The 25858-nt window shown below is 44.8% G+C and overlaps 1 protein-coding gene across 1 annotated transcript in view; it reads left to right on the forward strand.

Moving 5' to 3' along the window:
- LOC126470044 (nuclear pore complex protein Nup107) overlaps window positions 1–25858 on the forward strand; it is a 260292-nt gene that overhangs the window by 39994 nt on the left and 194440 nt on the right. Inside the window, exon 2 of the mRNA XM_050097545.1 lies at window positions 7884–8015. Within this exon, the coding sequence (XP_049953502.1) occupies window positions 7884–8015 (132 nt within the window). The remainder of the gene's footprint in view (window positions 1–7883; window positions 8016–25858) is intronic.

Raw genomic sequence — 25858 nt, forward strand, 5'->3', positions numbered from 1 at the left:
TTACGTTTATGACGTAATGTGAGGTCTCTTAATGCTGTATACGTAAGAACATACGGGCTACCTATGTCATCGTAGCTGTGCATGCACAGTAACACCGTTTTCTGGCGCTCTCTGCCAACCGTTGAAATGAATTCTGACATGTCGCAGGAAAATATTGCAATTGGTCATTTGAAAAGTGTTAGTTTCAAAGTACATTTTATTATATGCAATATGAGTTATGTTACGTGTACGAATGTGCTTTGAATTTCGTAAATCGCAGAGCGTTTGATTTTAATTTAAAGCTTAACACTTTGAGGGCCAGCCACTTAGAAAAATTTTGGATGCTAAAGACCAGACATTTACGTCTTTGCATTAAATGTTACTGGCACATTTGTGAGATGTATCGAAGTGTAACTCATGCAAAAAAGGCAAATGTTATGTGTGAAAGCATAGCTTTTCTTGTAGCTACGCTATGTACATTAATTTAAACCATTAATATTTCGTGGGACTGATGGCCCTTGTAGTCTGGTCGCTTCAATCTCACAAACCAACTATCCATTAACATTTCGTATTTGTGTGTTCGCGCTACTTAACAGTAGTGTTGCTATACGCTGACCACATCACGTGTCCTATGCTCTGAATCACTACGTTTACATGTGACACCTTCCAAAAGACGAAAACCGAATTTCGGAAACCGTTTTTCTCTGTTGTGTTCACACGTTAAGGTCTGAAGTGGTTTTGCTAGCGCAGTTAACTGCGGCGCCTGGAAAACAGCTATTACAGTTTCTGATTTTGTCAACAGAATCAGTATTTCTCTTCAATTAGACTAGTTGTAAATAGATAGTCTAACATTTATACTTATCGTTCACTGTACAAAAACACACACTGTCCATACTACCCAAAAAATTTTAAGAATAAGACGAAACCTGACAGCCCACACACATTTCAAAACCAGTTGCATTTACATGGGAGCAAAAATCAATTGCGCGATTGGAAAACTGGCAACCAGAAGTGGGTTTCCAGAATAGATTATGAAGTGTTTACATGGCCACCCAGCAACGGTACTGGAAGCTTGGTTTATGAAATCCGGCTTTGGGAGATCCATGTAAAAGCGATGAATACCTGCTATCATCAGCTGGCGAGACGTGACATGAGTGACATGAGCTATGACTGGCTTACAAAAGCGCCTTGTGATATCGATTTCAGTGCTTTGGAAACTAACTTTCTTTGTTTGGTGGAATTTGAGTATCTACTTTCATAACACAAAAATATGCAGCGTACATGCTGCAGCGCATTTTTTTTTTTTTTTTTTTTTCCCTGTGGTTCGTTTGCTGAAGTGGCGGAAGTTTCTACGCCGGTGCGTAAAACCTTAACCATTCAAAGGATTGACAAGTTTTATGATTCTGAGGGGAAGTATATTGTCGCTTAACACGGAAAAAGCGTATTTTCACCCAGGAGAAATTGTATCTTTTAACCGGGAAATCCGGGAAAAACCCAGGAATTTTGTTTCCTTGTGCGCGTATACACCCTGAAATTATCTCTTGCTGACTGTAGGTTATATTTCTCCTTGGCAGTCTATGACAAACGGCCGTTTCCCAGCTGTGATGATCAGGTCAAGCACGTTGTGGACGTTATTCTCTCGGCTGCCGAATCCTCTATCCCTCATACTACTACTTCTCCCAGTCGGGTCCCAGTCCCTTGGTGGACTGTGGAGTGTGGCAATGTGATTCATGCCCGATGGTGTGTACTTCGTGTCTTTCACCGTCATCCTATGTTAACGAACTGCATCCGCTACAAGCAACTACGTGCGCAGTGCCGTCTCACTATTAAGGAAGGCAAGAAAGCATGCTGGGTTTCCTTCACCAGCACGTTCAACAGCTTTACTCCATCCTCTCTTGTTTGGAGTGACCTGCGTAGGCTTTCTGGGACTACTGCCCACTCCCCGATCCCAGGTTGACTGCGGCGTGAAATGTCATAGTCAACTCTGTTGATGTTTCCAATGCTTTGGGCTGGCACTTCGCGGAGGTTTCAAGCTCCACCCTCTACCATCCTGCCTTCCTTCCTCGGAAACAGGCAGAGGAGGCTCATGCAGTTTCTTTTCTCTCTTTGGGTCTAGAATTCTACAATACTTCTTTTACTATGAGGGAGCTCAAGCTCCTCATCCAGGTCTTCTGCTTCTGGGCCCGATACAATCCACGTCCTCATGCCACAGAATCTTCCTCCTGTGGGAAAACGCTTTCTCCTTGATACCTACAACAGTATTTGGACTGACGGTGTGGTTCCCACGCTTTGGCGTGAAGCTATTATTGTTCCCCTATCTAAGCCTGGTAAAGATAAATCTCTTCCTTCCAGCTATGGTCCAGTTTCCCTCACCAGCAGCGATTGTAAGATGATGGAACACCTGATCAATGGTCGATTAGTGTGGTGGCTGGAGTCACACCATCTTCTCACTAATGTTCACTGTGGGTTCCGAAAGCACTGCTCAGCGGTTGATCATCTCGTCACCCTGCGGACATTCATCATGACTAATTTTCTGCAGATGCAACAAACAGTGGCCGTATTCTTTGATTTGGAGAAAGGCTATGATACCTGTTGGCGGAAAGGCATTCTACGTACTATGCACACATGGGGCCTTTGCAGTCATCTTCCCACTTACATCCAGGAATTTTTAACTGACACAGTTTACCGGGTACGTGTTGGTTCCTCCTTGTCCCACATCTTTCCGCAGGAGAATGGGGTGACTCAGGGCTCTGTACTGAGTGTTGTCCTCTTCTGCCACAGGATTGAGGTCTGGAACAAGGTGGAAACTAGTTGAATGATGGCATAGGTGACACCCTTCCGTGGAGCACCTCATAGCCTTTGAGCCCGTGTGTGCCATCTTATAAAACAACGGAAACAGGAGTTCTGGGAGAGGTACCTGGCGACCATTGGGTGCCATATGTCACCTTCCCAAGTCTAGACGAAGATCAGACATTTTATTGGGTACCAGACCCCAGTAGCTGTTCCTGGCATTACCATCAATGACGTGCTATGTACCGATGCAAACGCGGTTGCCGAGCACTTTGCCCGAGCACCTGTTTCGGAGAACTACCCCTCAGCCTTTCGCACACTCAAACGGTGGATGGAAAGGAAAGTCCTCTCGTTCACTAGATGCCACAGTGAACACTATAATGCCCCATTTACGGAGTGGGAGCTCGTCAGCGCACTTACGCTTTGCCCCGACACAGCTCCAGGACTGGATCGGATCCACAGTCAGATGATTAAACATCTCTTGACTGACTACAAGCACCATTTCCTCGTCATCTTGAACCGGATCTGGTGCGATGGCATCTTTCCATCTCAATGGTGGGAGAGCACCATCGCTCCGGTGCTCAATCTTGGTAAAAACCCGCTTGATGTGGATAGCTATCGGCCCATCAGCCTCACCAACATTCTTTGAAAGCTGCTGGAACGTATGGTGTGTCGGCAGTTGGGTTGGGCCCTGGAGTCATGTGGCGTACTGGCTCCATGTCAGGGCGCTTCTGCCAGATCACTCTACCACTGATAAACTCGTGTTCCTCGAGTCTGCCATCCGAAAAGTCTTTTCCAGATGCCACCACCTTGTTCCTGTCATACTTGATCTACACAAAGCATATGACACCACCTGGTGACATCATATCCTTGCCACATTACACGGGTAGCGTCTCAGAGGCCTGCTCCCGATTTTTATCCAGAATTTCCTGTTTCTCCATACTTTCCGTGTCAAAGTTGGTGCCTCCCATAGTCCCCCCCCCCCTCCCTCCCCCCCTCCCCCTCTCTCCCTGCCCCATATCCAGGAGTCCGGGAGAATAGGGTCCTGCAGGGACCTGTATTGAGTGTATCACTATTTTTAGTGACCATTAACGGTCTACCAGCAGCTTTAGGGCCGCCCATCTCACCCTCTCTGTATGCAGACTACTTCTGCATTTCGTACTGCTCCACCAGTGTTGCTGAATGGTACCTACAGGGAGCCATCCACAATGCACAGTCATATGCTCTTGCGCACGGCTTCCAGTTTTCGGCCGCTAAGTCATGTGCAATGCACTTGTCAGCATTGTACCATTCATCCAGAACCAGAACTTTACCTTTATGATGATCAACTTACTAGCGGAGACATATTGAGTCTGAGGACTGGTTTTCGATGCCCAATTGACTTGGCTACCTCACCTTCGTCAGCTTAAGCTGAAGTTCTGGCAGCACCTCGATGCCCTCCGCTGCCTGAGCAACACCAACTGGGGTGCAGATCACTTTACAGTGCTGCAGCTCTACAAAGCCCTCGTTTAATCCCGCCTTGACTACTGTATGGGAGTCTGGCTTATGGTTCAGCGACGCCCTCAGTGTTGCTTGTACTCGACCCAGTGCACCACTGAGGCATTCGCCTAGTGACAGGAGCTTTTAGAACGAGTCCGGTGACCAGTGTCCTGGTGGAGGCCGGAGTCCCTCCATTGCAGATCTGCTGTGCACAACTGCTTGCCAGGTATGTTGCACACATTCGTAGTTCTCCTGAGCATCCGAATTACCATCTCCTTTTTCCACCCGCGGCAGTTCATCTCTCGTATTGGGGCCCCAGGTCAGGGCTAATGATTGCGGTTCGCATGTGATCCCTTCTGTCTGAACTGGAGTCCTTCCCTTTACCACCTACCATCCAGGTCTATCCGCATACACCTCCATGATGCACACCTAGGCCACAGATTTGTCTGGACCTTTCTCATGACCCCAAGGACTCAGTTACTCCTGCCACTCTTTGCTGTCACTTCCTCTCGATTCTTGACGTGTTCCGGGGCTCTGAAGTGGTTTACATTGATGACTCGATGGCTGACTGTCATGTTGGCTTCCCCTACGTCCACAGAGGCATTTTGAACAGCATTTCTTGCCCAATGGCTGCAGTGTATTCGCTGCAGAGCTGGTGGCCATCTTCCATGCACTTCAGTATCTCTGTTCATGCCCTGAGGAATCGTTTCTTCTGTGTACTGATTCCTTGAGCAGCCTACAAGCTTTCGAGCAGTGCTACCCTCACCATCACTTGGTAGCGTCCATCCAGGAGTCCATCTATGCCCTGGAACAGTCCCATTGTTCAGTGGCGTTTGTGTGGGCCACAGGACACATTGGAATCCCAGGCAACAACCTTGCCGACAGGGCGGGCAAACAGGTTACGGTGAAACTGCTTCTGGAGATGAGCATCTCTGAACCTTACCTGCATTCTGGTTATGCCGTAGGGTTTTTCGGCTATGGGAGATGGAATGCCATAACAGTACACACAACGAACTGCGTCTCATTAAGGAGACTATGAATGTGTGGAAGACTTCCATGCGGGCTTCTCGCAGGGAATCAGTTGTCATCTGCCAGCTCTGCATTGGCCACACTTGGACGACCCACGGTTACCTCCTGTACTGTTAAGACCCGCCTGAACATCGGTGCGGTGCCCGGTTGACAGTGGCCCATATTCTGCCCAGCGACGAAATCTTGGGTTACCAGACTTGTTGCTGTTAATTTTATCTGACAACGCATCAGCTGATTTAGTTTTACATTTTATTCGTGAGGGTGGGGTTTATCATTTGATCTAAGTTTTAGTGCATGTCCTTTGTCCCTCTGTATCCTCCACTCTAGTGCTTCTGAGGTGGAGGTTTTAATGTGTTGCAGTGTGGCTGGCTTTTCCTTTCTTATTCTCATGGTCAGCCAGCCATGGTAATCTGCTTTGTTGTTTTAATCTCTTCATCCCATTTCTTGCATTTCTGTGCTTTTCTTGTCCCTTTTGGCTATTTACATGTTTGTTGCCCTTCATCATTCTTGTGATTTTTCCCCACTGGTGTGTAAATAGTGATTTGTTACTCCACTATCAGCTCTTCACTTCCGTATGATAAACAGTACCGAAGTTGTCATTAAAATCAGTCTGGAGAATGAAAATGCTATCTGAGCCATTTGACACTTTCATTGTTTCAAAGAAGGAACTTCGCTTAATTTTGAACAAAACAGTGAATAAGGAAACTTGGTAATTATTTCTCCAGCATTTTGAAAATGTGATGTACAGAACCCATCTGCATAACTTTCATCTTCCTGACTTGTCATTATTCCATTGGTACTAGCTGATGGGTTCATCTGAGCAACAAGGAAACACACTGAATTCTTCATACTTCTTTAAATGTCATACTGCTGGAATGTGTCAAACACCTATTTGAAAAATGTCTTGCACTCCTTGTTTCATTAGAGCTATGTCTCATTAGTGCTACATCTGTGTCAGCATTTCTGGCAATTGTGATATGTTGCAAAATATTTTCCACCAGAATGTTATCTCTTATAGCTAATTAAAAAGAGCATAATTTTTTTTGTTCCATTAAGTATAAAACTATGGTTGTGTTGCTAACCTTTACATTTAACTGGTTACATTTTCAACAGGAAAAGGGTTCTCTTGTTTCCAAAATGTATAAAGTGTTTCTAAACATTATTTGAAATTATTTGGAAATGTTGTTACATTCTGAAAAAAAAAAATTGAAGTAGCAAAGAAATAGATTTAGTATCAAAATTTAGTGTACCAAAATTCATTCCACTTCGAATAAATCCTCATCAGTTCTTCAGTAAAAATATAATCTATACAAAGTTATGCTGTGAAGTATTGCACAGTTGCAGAAATTATATATTCTGACCTTTGAATTTGTGAATAAGTAGACAATATGTATTGTGTTTTAAAAGGTGCAATTTAGGTTTCACTTTTCATGGAATTACTCTACAGCGAAATTTGTCTTTTCCAGGGAAGGCCATCACAATCATTGTGAACCGTTCCCAAATGATAGTTCACAAATCTCACTTGTGTGCAGGTGTTTTACTGATTTGGTATGCATCTCCTATAACTTGCCACCATCAGTTACACTGAAACTATACACTTGAAACAACCAGACAAAAAATTAGAATTGGAAACATTATCAGAAAACTGGGAGAACACACACACACACACACACACACACACACACACACACACACACACACACACACTCGCTCTCTCTCTCTCCCCCCCCCTCCCACCCCCACCCCCCACCCCCTACGCCAAGCCCCCCCTCTCTTTAGGTACATCAGCACTATTCATTGTGATACGATATTGCGGTGCCTGTGTCGTTAAGAACAACACTGCAGTGTTCCTTTGGACGTGCATGCATTCGGACGCGGCATTCCAGTCAGAGCTATCAATGTTAGTCGTTACGCATACATGAGGTGTGCTTGCTTTGTGTGTGTGTGTGTGTGTGTGTGTGTGTGTGTGTGTGTGTGTGTGTGTGTGTGTCCGTTCTTTGACTGAAAGCTGTAATATGTTACATTCTTTTCGTTGTGGCTGTCCGCAGCTCATTGGGTCATTTTTACAATAAGTAGCAATCTATCCTTCTCCTGATATTTTTGATATTTCAACCTGGAGTTCCCATCATTTTATTTATAAATTGAAGAATGTACACAGCTCTGAATGAGATTATGGTCCAATGGAGCAGATAGTAGACCCCATTATTCATGAATGTCCACTAAGACGATTTCATGTAGAGTAGAAAGACTTCATAAACGCCTCTCCAAAATCTGTTAAGCCCCGTGGCCATAATTATGATGGAACTTAAAAAAAATTGTGGTGCTCTATGAATTATACTAGGTTTTATATTTTGTTATGTTATTTTATATATTGTTTTCTTCTTTTCATGTTGCACATTTTTTTCTGTAACAAGTAAACAGTCCCTAGTTTATGGTACAGTTGTTGGGTTTTATCCTCTCATGTTCTTCTATATTTTGTGTATCTCGCTTTAGTGTTTCTCTGTGTGGTTCGAGATGTGTAATATTTGGCTAGTTTTGCCTTTTAATTATTGCTGTGTATCCCATCTAAGTTTTCATGATTTTAATTTTTCATTTAATTGTTACAGATCATTCAGAGTTCAGTGTGCTGTGTTCACCACATCAAAGAAGAGGAGACCTGTCTGTAACATTAGCTCAGTGTGACGTCACTGCACTGCACAGCACTACAATAAGAGAAGAATCTGTTTATGAAGTTAACTGTAAGTTTTACATTTGTTTCTGTGACTGTAATATTCCCATAATATTTGGGCACTATTTTGTGTATTGAAATAATCTGAAAAATATAAAATTTGAGCAACATATTTCTAGAGACAACAATCATCAGGTGGTCACTTTGGATGCTGCATTTTGGAAGTTTTATACCCCCTAATTTTCTTGTAATAAACAAGATTACCCAGTATTCTGGGGGAAGAACCTGCAACTTATCACACTGTGTGAACTAGTGCCCAGTCTTCAACTGTTCACAGGCATCAAGTTTTATCAACTAAAGTTGTGTTGAAAGTGGGAGGAGATCCTAGACAGTCTCAGCTCAATTACAATCCAAATGACAAGTGTGTTTATTTATTTCCTCATACATTCGTTCATCTAAGGGTCGTCTAACAATGATGTTTCATCGTAATGCAGTGAAAATAAGTAAATCAGAATAAAACGGAAACGCCAGGTAGGAATATCAACAAAGTATGGAAAGACGGATTGCTACTCACTGTAAAACTGACATGTCAGTTTGCAGACAGGCACAATGAAGACACATATAGCTTTTGGCCATTTGGCCACAATCTTCATCAGAGAGAGAGAGAGAGAGAGAGAGAGAGAGAGGTGTGTGTGTGTGTGTGTGTGTGTGTGTGTGTGTGTGTGTGTGTTTTACTGTCGAAGGCTGTTGGTGAAAGCAATATGTGAGTGTCTTTTGACTGCCTGTCTGCAATTTGATGTATCTCCTTTATGATAAGCAGCAATCTTGTCTTTTCCTACATTGTTAACTCAGAATACAGATACACACAAATATATGTATACTTTTATGAGGATAGGATGGGTGGTTGACCGTTTCCGTAATGAAGGAACTATGCCAGTATTTACCTGAAATAGTTTAAGAAAATGACATAATATCCAAATCTAGATGGCTGGACAGAGAGCAAACTCTATCCTCATGAATGTAAGATAAGTACCTTAACAACTGCAGTATCTCATTCAGATGGTCACTATTGTACAGTTTCCTTAGATTTACACACAATTTTCTCTAGATAACATCGTGATCATGTACTGTAATGTGACAAGCTGTTGTACTTTTCCCTTTCAATTGTTAATCACCAGCCAGAGTATTTTGTGTAGTCTTTATTTGTGTGATATGCATTACTTCCAACAAAAGTTCTAGCTGCCTCTTTAAACTGATCTATTTTAGTAATCTTCTCTACCTCCTTGAACAATTTAGTATACAATTTTATTTAGTTAGAAGAAGCTGTTTGGAGGTTTTTGTTTCTTTTTCCTGGTAAATGTAAGTCGAGAATGGCTCTCGTTTCGTGATTAGGAATAGAACTATTACTGAAGTACTTGCTGCTGTTTTCCCTGATATGTACCTCAGATTGGTAGATGTAATATCTTGCAGTAAGGATACTCTGTTTTCTAAACAATTCTTCATTATGAGCCTGATTGCTAGTTGTTATTCTTATGACCTTTTTCTATAGTTTAAAAATTGTTTCCATGTTTTACACTTTTGGTCTCCAGAAAAGAATCTTATAGCTACAAATTTAGTGTAAAAGGGAACGGGATGTCACCGTAAGACAATGGATGTTACAAACCGATGATAGAACTCTAAGAACATAACATGCCAATTACCTTCTTTTCCTAGTATTTTTGTGTGTTCATTTCATTTTAGTTGACAATCAGTATCCATCCTTGGGAACTTCGTGTTTATTGCACTATCTGTAGATTTATCATGTGTGCTTGATGCAACATAGTTGTTTTCCTTCTTTATGCTGAAGTGAGTACTGTTTGTTTTCTTTATCTTAAGTGTTAATTTTTTTACATATTGCCCAATCGTAAAAATCCTCTACGGTTTCATGATATTCTATCAGTGACGATGATGTTGCTGTCATCAACAAAAAAAAAAAAACTTTTTTGCCATGTCATGTCTACATCTACATGATTACTCTGCTATCCACAATTAACTGCATGGCAGAGGGTTCATTGAACTATCTTAAAGCTACTTGTCAACTTTCACACTCTTGAACAGTGCATGGAAAAAACCAACACTTAAATCTTTCCATGTGATCTCTGATTCCTCTTATTTTATTATGATTATCATTTCTTCCTATGTAGGTTGGTGCCAATGGAATATTTTCACTCTCTGAGGAGCAAGTTGGTGACAGAAATTTCACGAGAAGATTTGCCACAGTGAAAACCACCATTGTTTTAAAGATTGCCACCCCAGTTCGTGTATCATATCCATGGCACTCTCTCTCCAATTCCACAACAACACAAAATGAGCTGCTGCTCTTTCAACTTTTTCCATGTCCTTCGCCAATCCTATTTGATGCAAATCTCTCACCACACAGCATATTCCAGAAGGTTGCTTTCCCTACAAATTTATCTGTACGTTCATTCAAGTTTAAATTATTTGTAATTGTAATCCGTGAATATTTAGTTATGTTTATTGCCTGTAGATTTGTATGATTTATTGGGTAACCAAAATTTAGCAGATTCCTTTTTGTATTCATGTGAATGATTTTACACTTTAAGTGATTTAGAGTAAATTGCCACTTTTTGCACCATTCAGATATCTCGTGTAAATAATTTTGTCATTCATTTTGATCATATAATGGATTTACAAGGCAGTAAATGAGAGGATAGTCTGCGAACTATCTAGAGAGGGCTGCTCAGATTGTCTCCTTTTATTTTATGTAGGTCAGGAACAGCAGATGGCCTATAATACTTCCTTGGGGAACACCAGATATTACTTCTGTTGTACTCAATAACTGTATCAGTTATTACAAACTGTGACATTTCTCACACGCCATAGGTATGCAATTTTGATTAGAAGTCACGTGTGAGGAATGGTATCGGAAGCCTTCTGGAAATCTAAATATATGAAATCCGTTTGACGTCCCCTGTCAGTAACAATTCTTACTTTGTGAGAATAACGAGCTAGTTGTGTTTCACAAGAGGGATATTTTCTGAATCCGTATTGGCCATTTGTCAATAAATGGTTTTCTTTGAGGTAATTCCTATTTTCTTTCTTGGGTATTGGTGATGTGACTCGTGCAGCTTACCAGTCTCTGGGTATGGATCTTTCTATGACCGAGCTGGTGTATATGATTGTCTACTACAGAGCTATTATATCAACATACTCAGAAAGGAATGTGCCTGGTATACAAAAAGTCTGGATGAGAGCCTTGCCCTCGTTGTTTTAAGCTGCTTTGCTACGCCGAGGATATTTACTTCTAAGATACCCGTGTTGGCAGTTGGTGTTGATTCAAATTCTGGTATAGCTACTTACTCCTCTTTTATGAAGGAATTTTGGAAAACAATATAAAGTAACTATGCTTTATTGGTACTGTCGTCAGTAATATCACCATAGTAATTGTGCATTGAATGTACTTATTGCATCTAACCACTGGCATACTTTACATACGACCAAAACCTCTTTGGGTTTTGTGCCAGATTTCGAGACAGTTCCTTTGTGGAAACTACTAAAAGCATCTCACAGTGAAGTTTGTACTAAATATCGAGCTTCTGTAAAACTTCACCAATATAGGGGATTTTGAGTTCTTGTAAATTTGACATGCTGTTTTCGTTGATTCTGCAACAGTGTTCTAACCTGTTTTGTGTACAGTTTCTTATTAATTTGTTTGGCATATATCTCTCAATTCTGTCAACACTTTCTTTGAATGTAAACCATGCCAGGCCTATGCTTACATAAATTGGAAGGAGTGGAGACTGTTACTTACGAGGGAACCTCCCCATTGCACCCCCCTCAGATTTAGTTATAAGTTGGCACAGGGATAGGCCTTGAAAAACTGAACACAAATCAATCGAGAAAACAGGAAGAAGTTGTGTGGAACTATGAAAAAAATAAGCAAAATATACAAACTGAGTAGTCGATGCGCAAGGTAGGTAACATCGAGGAGAGTGTGAGCTTACGAGCGCCGTGGTCTCGTGGTTAGCATGAGCAGCTACGGAACGAGAGGTCCCTAGTTCAAGTCTTCTCTCGAGTGAAAAGTTTAATTTTTTATTTTCAGAGCATTATCAAAGTTCAGGCACTCACACATAAACAACTTCGCTCTCCAAAATTCCAGAACATGTTCAGATTTGCTTGGACATATGCAGGATTTGACGGTCTACACACGGAAACATTTGAAAACGTAAAAAACATATGTTTTGACAGAGCACAGGGAAAACTGTGAAACTGTTGCATTCATTTGTCGCAGTTTATGTGACAAACTCTTATGTTTTCATCACTTTTTGGGAGTGATTATCATATCCACAAGAAAACCTAAATCGGGCAAGGTAGAAGAATCTTTTTACCCATTCGCCTAGTGTGCAAGTTAGGTGGATCGACAACATATTCCTGTCATGTGACGCACATGCCGTCACCAGTGTCGTATAGAATATATCAGACGTGTTTTCCTGTGGAGGAATCGGTTGACCTATGACCTTGCGATCAAATGTTTTCGGTTCCTATTGGAGAGGCACGTACTTTCGTCTACTAATCGCACGGTTTTGCGGTGCGGTCGCAAAACACAGACACTAAACTTATTACAGTGAACAGAGACGTCAATGAATGAACGGACACATCGTAACTTTGCGAAAATAAAGAAAGTAAAATTTTCGTTTGAAGGAAGACTCGAACCAAGGACCTCTCGTTCCGCAGCTGCTCACGCTAACCACAGAACCACGGCACTTCTCAGTTCACAGTGTCCTTGATGTTGCCTATCCTGCCCATGGACTACTCAGTTTGTATATTTTGCTTATTTTTTCATATTTCCACACAACTTCTTCCTGTTTTCTCGATTGATCTGTGTTCAGTTTTTCAAGGCCTATCCACTGTGTCAATTTGTAACTAAATCTGAGGGGGATGCGATGGGGAGGTTTCCTTGTTAGGAAGGTGTCGGACAGAATTTTTATCTGCTTTTTTAAATGTATGTATTTTGCATTTATTTTTGGTGTGTTTGGATGTTACAGTATTCTCTCTAGCTACAACAACCTTGTTATTAGTACCTGTATCTGTCTTCGATGCTCCCTATTTGGTCAGCATTATTTGTTGCTGAAAGGTCAAGTATGTTTTCACAACCATTTATGTTTTTTTAAACATATCGAGGTTGAATGAAGTCACCACCAATTATAAGGCTGGTACCTGCTTGAAATGAGACTTGATGTATTCTTTGACATGTTCAACAACTGTTTCATCTGAGTAAGCAGGTCACTAGAAGGAACCAATTTTTAATTTCTACGAAGTGTCAGGTATAATGTTTACTCATACTAACTCCCTTCCCAGGGGGCTCACCGCTCTTTGGTGAGCCCTCGCAGCACAGCTTCGTCCTCATGACCAGTTTGCTCTTTCTACATCTACATCTACATGATTACTCTGCAATTCAAATTTAAGTGCTTGGCAGAGGGTTCATCAAACCACAATCATACTATCTCCCTACCATTCCACTCCCGAACAGCGCACAGGAAAAACGAACACACAAACCTTTCTGTTCGAGCTCTGATTTCTCTTATTTTATTTTGATGATCATTCCAACCTATGTAGGTTGGGCTCAACAAAATATTCTCGCATTCGGAAGAGAAAGTTGGTGACTGAAATTTTGTAAATAGATCTCGCCGCGACAAAAAACGTCTTTGCTTTAATGACTTCCATCCCAACTCTCGTATCATATCTGCTACACTCTCTCCCCTATTCCGTGATAATCCAAAATGAGCTGCCCTTTTTTGCACCCTTTCGATATCCTCCGTCAATCCCACCTGGTAGGGATCCCACACCGCGCAGCAATATTCTAACAGAGGACGAAAGAGTGTTGTGTAAGCTGTCTCTTTAGTGACCTTGTTGCATCTTCTAAGTGTCCTGCTAATGAAACGCAACCTTTGGCACACCTCCGCACAATATTATCTATGTGGTCTTTCCAACTGAAGTTGTTCGTAGTTTTTACACCCAGGTACTTAGTTGCGTTGACAGCCTTGAGAATTGTACTATTTATCAAGTAATCGAATTCCAACAGATTTCTTTTGGAACTCATGTGGATCACCTCACACTTTTCGTTATTTAGCGTCAACTGCCACCTGCCACACCATACAGCAATCTTTTCTAAATTGCTTTGCAACTGATACTGGTCTTCGGATGACCTTACTAGACGGTAAATTACAGCATCATTCTCGAACAACCTAAGAGAACTGCTCAGATTGTCACCCAGGTCATTTATATAGATTAGGAGCAGCAGAGGTCCCAGGATACTTCCCTGGGAAACACCTGATATCACTTCAGTTTTACTCGATGGATTGCCATCTATTACTATGAACTGCGACCTTCCTGACAGGAAACCACGAATCCAGTCGCACAACTGAGACGATACCTCATAGGCCCGCAGCTTGATTAGAAGTCGCTTGTGAGGAACGGTGTCAAAAGCTTTCCGGAAATCTAGAAATACGGAATCAACTTGAGGTCCCCTGTCGATAGCGGCCATTACTTTGTGCGAATAAAGAGCTAGCTGCGTTGCACAAGAACGAGGTTTTCTGAAACCATGCTGATTACTTATCAATAGATCGTTCCCTTTGAGGTGATTCATAGTGTTTGAATGCAGTATATACTCCAAAACCCTACTGCAAACCAACGTCAATGATATAGGTCTGTAGTTCGATGGATTACTCCTACTACCCTTCTTAAACACTGGTGCGACCTGCGCAATTTTCCAGTCTGTAGGTACAGATCTATCGGTGAGCGAGTGGTTGTATATGATTGCTAAGTAGGGAGCTATTGTATCAGCGTAATCTGAAAGGAACCTAATCGATATACAATCTGGACCTGAAGACTTGCCCGTATCAAGCGATTTGAGTTGCTTCGCAACCTCTAAGGTATCTATTTCTAAGAAACTCATGCTAGCAGCTGTTTGTGTTTCAAATTCTGGAATATTCCATTCGTCTTCCCTGGTGAAGGAATTTCGGAAAACTGCGTTCAATAACTCCGCTTTAGCGGCACAGTTGTCGGTAACAGTACCATCGGTACTGCGCAGTGAAGGTATTGCCTGCGTCTTCCCGCTTGTGTACTTTACATACGACCAGAATTTCTTCGCATTTTCTACCAGATTTTGAGACAATGTTTCGTTGTGGAACCTATTAAAGGCATCTCGCATTGAAGTCCGTGTCAAATTTCGCGCGTCTGTAAATTTTAGCCAATCTTCGGGATTTTGCATTCTTCTGAACTTCGCATGCTTTTTCCGTTGCCTCTGCAACAGTGTTCGGACCTGTTTTGTGTACCATGGGGGATCAGTTCCATCTCTTACCAATTTATGAGGTATGAATCTCTCAATTGCTGTTGCTACTATATCTTTGAATTTGAGCCACAATGGAAGATCTGTGGCCTTCGGTCTAACGGGGCAGACCTCCAGCTGCTCCTGCGATGGCAATGTCCGCTTGTAATCTGTCTCCAAGAAACCAAGCTATGTCCTCAAGACCATTTTGCTCTTTCCCATTTTACTTTGCTACGGACGGACTGTCCCTTTACGGCAGGTATTCCTGCTCGTGGTGGGGTCATGCTGCTTCTACAAGATGATGTGTCTGTCATCGTCCTATCCCCTTGCACACACACCTGCAAGCAGTTGCTGCCTGTGTTTTCCTTCCTGAATTTGCCTTTTCCCTCTGCACCATTTATATCCCTTCGTCTTCTGCTGGCACTAGGGCAGACATGATGCAGCTTGTTGCTTAGCTTCCTCCACCCTTTCTGCTCCTCGGTGACACCAATGCCCATCATCCTCTTCAGGGCTCGCCTGTCACCTGCCTGAGAGGTTCTCTTTTGGCGGGTCTTCTTAATCATCTTAATCTTGTGTGCCTTAATACTGGCGAAGCCACGTTTCTCTCTGATTCCATGCACACTTATTCCCATTTAGACCTCTTGATCTGCTCTGCCCAGCTCGCTCGACGTCTCGAGTGGTGTGCTCTATCTGATACTTACTCGAGTGACCATTTCCCTTGTGAGACTCGCCTGTACCATCATACCTCACCACAGCGGCCCGCTCATTTGAAATTCTCTTGCTGACTGGAGGCTATATTCCTCCTTGGCATTCTTTGACAAACGGCCATTGCCTAGCTGTGGTGATCAGGTCGAGCACCTTGTGAACATTATTCTCTCGGCTGCTGAATCCTCTATCCCGCATACTCTACTTTTCCCAGTCGGGTCCCGGTCCCTTGGTGGACTGTGGAGTGCGGCAGTGTGATTTGTGCCCGAAGATGTGTGCTTCATGTCTTTCACTGTCATCCTACATTAACGAACTGCATCCGCTATAAGCAACTACGTGTGCAGTGCCGTCACACTATTAAAGAAGGCAAGAAAGCATGCTGGGTTTCCTTCACAAGCTTGTTCAACAGCTTTACTCTGGTCTCTCTCGTTTGGGGTGGCCTGCCCGGCTTCACAGTGCTACCACCCACTCCCCGGTTCCTGGTCTGACTGTGGTGGCAAACGTCATAGTTGACCCTGTCGATGTATCCAACGCTTTTGGTCAGTACTTTGCGGAGGTTTCAAGTTCCACCCAGTACCATCCTGCCTTCCTTCCTCGAAAACAGGCAGAGGAGGCTCGTGCAATCTCTTCTCTCTCTTTGAATTGAGAATGGTACAATACTCCTTTTACTATGAGGGAGCTCGAGTGTGCTCTCTCCTCATCCAGGTCTTCTGCTCCTGGGCCCGATACAATCCACGCCCTTGTGCTACAGAATCTTCCTCCTGTGGGAAAACGCTTTCTCCTCGATACCTACAACCGTATTGGGACTGATGGTGTATTTCCCATGCTTTGGCGTGAAGCTACTATTGTTCCCCTACCTAATCCTGGTAAAGATAAATCTCTTCCTTCCAGCTATCATCCAATTTCCCTTACCAGCAGTGTTTGTAAGGTGATGGAACACATGGTCAATGGTCGATTAGTGTGGTGGCTGGAGTCACACCATCTTCTCACTAATGTTCAGTGTGGGTTTTGAAAGCACCGCTCAGTGGTTGATCATCTCGTCACCCCGCGGACGTTCATCATGAATAATTTTCTGCAGAACCGACAAACAGTGGCCATATTCTTTGATTTGGAGAAAGGCTATGATACCTGTTGGCGGACAGGCATTCTACGTACTATGCACACATGGGGCCTCTGCGGGCGTCTTCCCACTTACATTGGGGAATTTTTAACGGACTGAGTTTTCCAGGTACGTGTGGGTTCCTCATTATCCCAAACCTTTTGACAGGAGAACGAGGTACCTCAGGGCTCTGTACTGAGTGTCGTCCTCTTCACCATAGCCATCAACCCCATTTTGGACTGCCTTCCAGCTGGCATTTCCGGCTCTCTTTTCGTTGATGACTTTGCTATTTATTGCAGCTCCCAACGGACATGTCTCCTGCAACTCTTCAGCATTGTCTGGACTGTCTCTATTTGTGAAGTGTCACAAATGGTTTCTGTTGTGACTTGGCAAGACAGCCAAGTCACAATGAGAGGAAGCCGAAAGGCACGCGCTTAAGCTCACGCAGGCTGGCGCGAGGTCTGGAACAGTTAAGGGAATTAATAGTAGCAAATAAAGTACTTAGTTGATATAATACTTAACTTTAATCCACAATTGTAGAACATCTCTCTTGACGGTACATGTTATAACCACAATATAAAATAATATCCAATGCTATGGCGCCTTGCTAGGTCGTAGCAAATGACGTAGCTGAAGGCTATGCTAACTATGGTCTCGGCAAATGAGAGCGTAGTTGTCAGTGATCCATCTCTGGCTAAGTCGGCTGTACAACTGGGGCGAGTGCCAGTACGTCTCTCTAGACCTGCCGTGTGGTGGCGCTCGGTCTGCTATCACTGACAGTGGCGACACGCGGGTCCGACATATACTAATGGACCGCGGCCGATGTAAAGGCTACCACCTAGCAAGTGTGGTGTCTGGCGGTGACACCACATTCCTCCCCCGCAAATTGGTGAACGGTTGTGTTATAAGGCTTCCGCCCGCCGTGGGGAGGACCCCATGTTGACGTATGCGACGAGGTGGGGAGCCTAACAACAGGCGAGGCTGAGCTACCCGCACCCGGCCATTAGGTCCGAGGGGAGCTAGGAAACGCCTGAAAACCTAGTCCAGGGTGCACACCAACATGCGGTGTATGCGCCCGTAAATAGACAGGAAGGGCCGAAGGGTCGACCTCCATCACGTCGGGGTACCCGACGGGCGAAGACGACATCTGGTCCGGAGCGGGCAAGAGTTCCATGTCGGAGAACAGCTGGTCACGGGAAGCGATCGGCGGCGCGTGACCCAGGGAGGCGCCCGGCGGCTGCAGCTACGCGTCCACTGCGGGCGGCGCCGGCAGAAGGACCGGCGGCGGCGCGTCGCCATGGGGCAAAATGGAAGGCATCGTCGGTAACACCTGGGGATGAGGCGAGCCAGTAGATGGGTCCCCAGGGCGCTTACCGGACGGCACCGTCGCTGAAAGCAGACGGGGAGCGGCAGAACCCGTGCGACGTCAGAGGCGCAGCTGATTGAGATCCCGACGCACCTCACCAGAGGCCCCCAAAACCAGATACATAGCGCGGCCGAGGCAGCGAAGAATGCGCCCTGCAAGCCAACGCCGAGAACCGCGATAGTTGCGATAGTATACAACGTCGCCTGGAGCAAAAACAGGTGGCTGCCGCTGCACAGCAACCTGATGCGGCGTATGCAGCAAAGACATCAAGGTTCGATGAGGACGACAGTGGAGCAACTCAGCCGGCGAGCGACCATCTCGGGGCTGAGAGCAATATGAAGACAAAAAGAGCAATAACGCGTCCTCCCGAGAATGCGACTCTTCCAACTTCAACATCTGTGACTTGAAAGTGCGGACCAATCTTTCAGCGGCACCGTTTGACTGAGGCGAAAATGGCGCGGATGTCAGATGTTGACTACCATTGGCCTTGCAGAATGACTGAAATTCTGCGGACATGAATTGTGGGCCATTGTCGGAAACAATAGCCTGTGGAAGACCTTCAATGCGAAAGATAGCGAATAACGCTTGGATGGTGGCAGATGACGTCGTGGAAGACAACAAAAGGAAAATTACTGAAAGAATCGACCACAACCAACCATCGAGCATTCCAGAATGGACCAGCAAAATCAATGTGTAAGCGTTGCCAAGGGGTAGTGGCATTCGGCCATGCAAAGAATTTCCGCGTTGGTGCGGATTGTTGTTCGGCACACGCCATGCAAGAAGAGCACATATTCGTAATCGCAGCATCTATTCCGAACCAAGTACAGTGCTGACGAGCAAGTTGTTTCGTTCGCACTATACCCCAATGTCCTTGGTGGAGAAGCCGTAAGACAGAGGACTGTAATGAACGTGGGACCACGACTCTGGACTGATCATTATCAGAACGCAACAACAAAACACCACGTCGAACAAAAAGTCTCTCCTTGTGAGCAAAAAATCGGCGAACCAACGGATCCTCGATCCGTGACTTTGACAAGGGCCATTGCGTAGCAACAAAACGCAAAACGGTAGCAAGGACAGGGTCAGCAGCTGTGGCCGTAGCCACACGACGAAAATCAATCGGAAACGAGTCGACCACTTCATCGGTTTCCACATCAATGAACATGCAAGCAAGTGCAGAAGAATTGAATGCTCTATCCTCAGCAACAGGCAAACGGGACAACGCATCGGCGTTTCCGTGCTTAGTAGTGGACCGATACAAGATATCATAGCGGTAGTGCGAGAGGAAAATAGACCAGCGAATGAATTTCTGCGCTGTACGTGGAGGTACAGGCTTGTTCGGATGAAAAAGTGACGTCAAAGGTTTGTGGTCTGTGATGATGGCAAAGTGACGACTATAGAAGAAATCATGAAACTTTGTAACACCAAATACGAGAGCCAAAGTTTCTTTCTCTATCTGTGAATAATTTCTTTGCGCAGACGAGAGCAATTTTGACGCAAAGGCAATAGGGCGATCATGCAGTCCATCTTTGTGCGCAAGCACAGCACCGATCCCAAAATCCGATGCATCGACCATCAACAAAAGGGGTTTCCGGGGATCGAATGGCGTAAGGCAAGTATTTGAAAGCAATGCCGATTTCAACTGGCGAAAGGCGCGTTCGCATTCCGTCGTCCAGACGAATGGAATACCTTTACGGCGTAAGCGATGAAGCGGAGCTGAAATGGAAGAGGCATGGGGAACATATTTGTTGTAATAATTAATTTTTCCCAGCACACTCTGTAGCTGCTTCAAATTCTGCGGCGAAGGCAAGTCTTGTATGGCACGGAGGTTCTCTGGACTCGGATGTATGCCTTGTGCATTGATTACATGTCCCAAATATGGTAAGTCACGAGCAAAAAACACACATTTGTCCTTCCGCAAGCGAAGACGATTTTGGCGCAAGACCTGAAATAATGTTCTGAGATTGGCTAAATGTTCTTCTTCCGTCTTTCCGGAGATCACAATATCGTCCAGATAGTTTGCTGCAGTAGGGACCGACGCACAAACAGTTTGCAGATATTGCTGAAACAATGCAGGGGCGGATGCACTCCCGAATGGCAGTCTTTTGAATCGATACAAACCAAGATGCGTGTTAACCACCAAAACGCGCTGGGATTCTTCGTCCACCGGTAGTTGCAAGTACGCATCTGCTAGGTCCAATTTTGAAAAATATTTACCCGGGCACAGTTTGTCAAAAAGATCTTCTGGGCGGGTTAAAGGAAAAGTTGCAATCACTAGTGGTGGATTCACTGTAACCTGGAAGTCCACACAAAGTCTCAATTTTCTGGAAGGTTTTGGCAAAATTACTAAGGGTGATGCCCAGAGAGAAGCCTGCACACGTTCAATCACACCTTGTGATTCCAATTTGTGTAAGGTTCTTGCGACCTCATCATGCAATGCGTGGGGAACATTGCGCGCTCTGCAAAATTTCGGTTGCGCGTTTACTTTCAGTTCCAAATGTGCTTTATGGTTCTTAGTGCAACCTAGGCCCGGTGCAAAAATGTCTGCAAATTCTTCACAGAGACAAGAAACACTGGCTGAAGGCAGTCTGGTTCACTGATAGGACCTGATGTACTATAGACAAGTTAAACAATTGAAATAAATCTAAACCAAACAAGTTCACTGCAGAAGAAGAGCGAAGGACGGAAAATGACACAAGTTTTGTTTGTCCCTTGTATGTTGCAAGAAGGCTGCACTGTCCTAACACAGGGATATTCTGACCGGAATAACTATTTAACTTAACATTTGCGGCACGCAACGGAGGTGTGCCCAGTTGTTTGTACGTGTCTTTATTGATTAGTGAAACTGCAGCTCCGGTATCGAGCTGGAATGGTATCACGTGGCCATGAATGTCCAAATCTACAAAAAGTTTATTGTCCTGCTGACGACAAGAGTGACTGTCTCGTGCAACGTGAACGGACACTGGTACAGAATCGCTTGCGACTTGACGTGATTTCTGTCGATGACGACGCACACTACTTGTGGGACGAACACAGTCACTGTTAGAGAGAGTGGCACTGGGCGGAGTGGAATGAACTACATGAATTTCCATGGGCGAAGGTTCACGAGCCTGAGTATTCCTGGTTCGATTCTGGCGCGAAGCAAAGGGCCTGGAATGGTTGTGAGTGTCCGTTCTGAGCTTTTTCTGGCAAACACTTTGAACATGTCCTTTTCTATTACAGAAAAAGCAAAGAGCTCGGCGTGACGGGCAGTTCTCACGCGAATGTCTAGTAGCACTGCATTTGCGTCCTTGCGCGGCAGGCGTAGCGGAGAGCTTGGCGGCAGCAGCGCGGACGGGCGCGAGGGCTGTTTACTGTTCCGTGCAGCACACCCGGCAGGCCTTGCAAAGTTGCAACCCACTCCCGATTAGTTTGACCGGCCGTACATTTTGTACGAAAGAAAGTATACCTTTTTGCAACCACATTGACTGATTCTTTGAAATATGCATCTAATGCCAACAAAATTTCGTCGTAGGACAGAGTTGCTACGTCGCGTCGGGGAAATAATTTCACTATCACACGGTACGTGTGCACCCCAACGGATGCTAACAAAAAAGGCTGCTGCTCGTTACCTTGAATTCTGTAGGCGGCGAGATGGAATCCAAATTGGCGTGACCACTCCGTCCAGCTTTCCAGCGCCGCATCAAACGGACGAAAAGGTGGTGCAACTGCGTGTTGTGGCTGCGGTAGCGGTGGAGCGGCGGCGGCTGCATCGGTTTGCATCGTACGTTGACCCTGGACGAGCTGTCCAAGGGCATCCAATAACGCCTGCGTCTGCTGATTCTGCAAGCGATAAAATTCGGACAGTACATCTGGAGATTGTGGCGAAGCCATGACACAAGTAAATTAGAGCAATACGACCGTTAAATCTTCGTCGCCAAAAATGTCGTGACTTGGCAAGACAGCCAAGTCACAATGAGAGGAAGCCGAAAGGCACGCGCTTAAGCTCACGCAGGCTGGCGCGAGGTCTGGAACAGTTAAGGGAATTAATAGTAGCAAATAAAGTACGTAGTTTATATAATACTTAACTTTAATCCACAATTGTAGAACATCTCTCTTGACGGTACATGTTATAACCACAATATAAAATAATATCCAATGCTATGGCGCCTTGCTAGGTCGTAGCAAATGACGTAGCTGAAGGCTATTCTAACTATCATCTCGGCAAATGAGAGCGTAGTTGTCAGTGGTCCATCTCTGGCTAAATCGGCTGTACAACTGGGGCGAGTGCCAGTACGTCTCTCTAGACCTGCCGTGTGGTGGTGCTCGGTCTGCTATCACTGACAGTGGCGACATGCGGGTCCGACGTATACTAATGGACCACGGCCGATTTAAAGGCTATCACCTAGCAAGTGTGGTGTCTGGCGGTGACACCACAGTTTCCGCTTTTCTTCTACCAAATCCGTTTGTGTCAACTTCTGGCAGTACAAGACGTTTCTTTCACCGTCCTTGTGACTGGGCCAAAATGTTTTCCTATTCATGGATGCAATGAAGTTCTTAGGGCTTATGTTCAATAGGAAACTCAGTTGGTCTCCCCACATGTCATACCTGGCTGCACACTTCACCCGGTCCCTAAATGTCCTCTGTGTATTGAGTGGTACCTCATGGAGAGTTGACCGGGCTGTCCACCTCCGCCTCTATCGATCTCTTGTCTGCTCCAAGTTGGATTGTGGATGCATTGTCTACTCCTTTGCATGGCCTTCTGTTATACGCCATCTAAATGCAATACACCATTTGGGGATCCGTCTCGCCACTGGTGCCTTCCGTACTTGCACAGTTGAGAATCTCTATGCAGAAGCCGGTGAACTACCACTGTCATACCTGCACAACGTCTTACTCAGTAGGTATGTGTGTCGGCTTTGTTCCATGCCAGGCCACCCAACCTTTGACCCTTTTTCTTATGACATTCTTGACCGGTCACCTGCTTCAGCAGCTGCAGTTCACACTTCCTGCCACTTTCCGAATGGGGGAGAGCTCTTCACCACCTTGGCTTCAGACACAGGTTTGTGTTCATTTTGACCTCAGCTCGTTCCCGAAAGATTAGACTCCTGAGCTTGACCTATCACTGCAAATTTCTCGAACTTTGCTCACAACTTGCCGATAGAATATTTTTGTACACTGATGGTTCCAAGTCCGCTCACGGTGTTGGCAGTGCTTTTGTCATAGAGGCTGATAAGTTTCAATACTGGCTTCTTGACCAGTGCACAATTTTTACATAGAGCTTTTTGCCCTCTATCAGGCTGTTCACTACCTCTGACTCCTTCAGTGCCCTTCAGAGTCTAGATGATACCGATCCAGTCCACCCCATCGTTCAACAGATCCAAGACTGCCTCCATTTGTTCCCGGATGGGGAAGCCCAAGTGATGTTCACGTGGATTCCTGGCCATGTTGGTTTGCCTGAGAATGACGCTGCTGATGCTGCAGCCAAGGCCGCCGTCCATCTCGGTCGGCCCACCTCTTACTCTGTTACCTCTCAAGATATTTGTACTTTTCTCTATTGGCGTGTCACCTCACTTTGGCATGATCATTGGTGCTCCCTTTGTGGGAACAAACTCAGAGAAGTCAAACCTCTCCCAACAGCCTGGTCAACTTCCTCCCGGCAGTCTCGCCGTGAGGAAGTAATGTTAGCTCGGTTGCGAATAGGACACTGCTGCTTTAGTCACCGTCACTTGTTGAGTGATGACCCTGTACCCAGCTGTCCTTTCTGTAGCCAGCCATCCTCTACCCCTATTTTAGTCACTTACGTTTCAGGGTCATGATGCCGCCCGCTTTGCCGGACACTTTAGCAGATGACATGCGAGCTGTGGCTCGCATTTTAAGTTTTTTTTTAAAAAGCAGTAATATGACAAAAGAGATTTGATTTCTACCTGGTGACTCGGGTGTCTTGTCAACGTCTTTTAGGTACTCTTCTGTAATGTGTTGATGTTTTAGATTTGTTTTTTCTTCCTTTTTGTATTGGACCTCGCAATGGTTTTTTTTTTTACCCTTGCGGTCCCGGCATTCTATGGTTCTCTACTGGGCACTTACGACCTTAGCTGTTTTGTGCCCTAAAAAAAAACACACACACAAAATAATACTAACTTATAGGAACTATCTACTCCAATTTCACTACAAGCTAAATTACTTCAGAGAGCAAGGTACACTGCACCACCAACTATATTTAATCCATCCTCTCTGAACATGATTGGGTCCTTGTAAATATTTTGTCTGAACGTACTTTCGGCTTTCACCATTTTTCTTCACCGTTTATGATTAGAGATTCAGTGCTTTTTATTAACACTTGGAGCTCTAGTTCAATCCTGTTCGTTTCGAGGCCTATCGAATATTGAATTATTCTTGTGGTGTTGTTTGCAATAGGCTGCTTGGTGGTCTGACGGAGGCAGAAATCCAACATTCCTCTCTGATCAGGGTGTCATTGCAAGTCCATTAGGTGGTGAAAAAGGTAGATGCATCTGTAGTGCCCACATGCACTCTTTTTCTCACTGTTGATAGAGTGGTGCAAGATCAAAGCAGGCTACGAAGTTATCACAATCCAACCATACACACCGAACCCAATGTGCTGCTACAAATGTCGTTATAATGACGCTCGAATGTCCTGTCGACCCTCGGCCGAATGTAACCTGTGGTAGGAATGCCCATGAGGGTGATTGTCCGCCTCCTCCTCCGCACTGTATCAACTGCACTGACAACCATGCTGCCTCCTCCAAAGATTGTCCCATGTATCTTGATGATCAGGCTGTGCAGGAGATCTGTCTGAAGAAAAAAGTGCCTTACCCAGTTGCTCGCAAGTTGTTGGCTAGTTGGAAATCCTGCAGTCTACCGTCCGGCACTTGCAGTACTGTTCTTGATACATCTCGCTCCACGAAGGCCTCAGCCACGGAGACATGCAACCTCAAATTCGGCACTGCGGTTGTGAAATCACCCAGTGTCATGGTAGCATCTCTGTCTCCACCTCCAGCTGTGCATCAAGCCACCAGACTTTCGCCTCACAAGGCAAAGTCATCTGCTACACATTCGGCGGGCCAGAAGGGACAGAAGGAATACTCCCGCGAAGACTTCATATATCCCTCCAGCCAACAAAAAAAAAAGAAAAGGAGTCTTCCTCTGCCAACCAGAAAGGATCCAAGAAGTCAAAGAAACACAAATGGTCTTCGCCTTTGCCGACTCGGAGATCCTCTTCGAAAGTGTCTCCGCTTGAGACCCTCATCCAGTCTGCAGCTCGTGGTCTTGCAGTAGCATTCTCACTTCTCGCTTCCCGCGCTCAGGGTCCCGGGCTCGATTCCCGGTGGGGTCAGGGATTTTCTCTACCTTGTGATGACTGGGTGTTGTGTGTCTTTCATCTTCATTCCATCATCATTGACTCGCAAGTCGCCGAAG

This window comes from Schistocerca serialis, chromosome 1 (assembly GCF_023864345.2).
Source record: "Schistocerca serialis cubense isolate TAMUIC-IGC-003099 chromosome 1, iqSchSeri2.2, whole genome shotgun sequence".
In the NCBI taxonomy this organism is placed as follows: Eukaryota; Metazoa; Arthropoda; class Insecta; order Orthoptera; family Acrididae; genus Schistocerca; species Schistocerca serialis.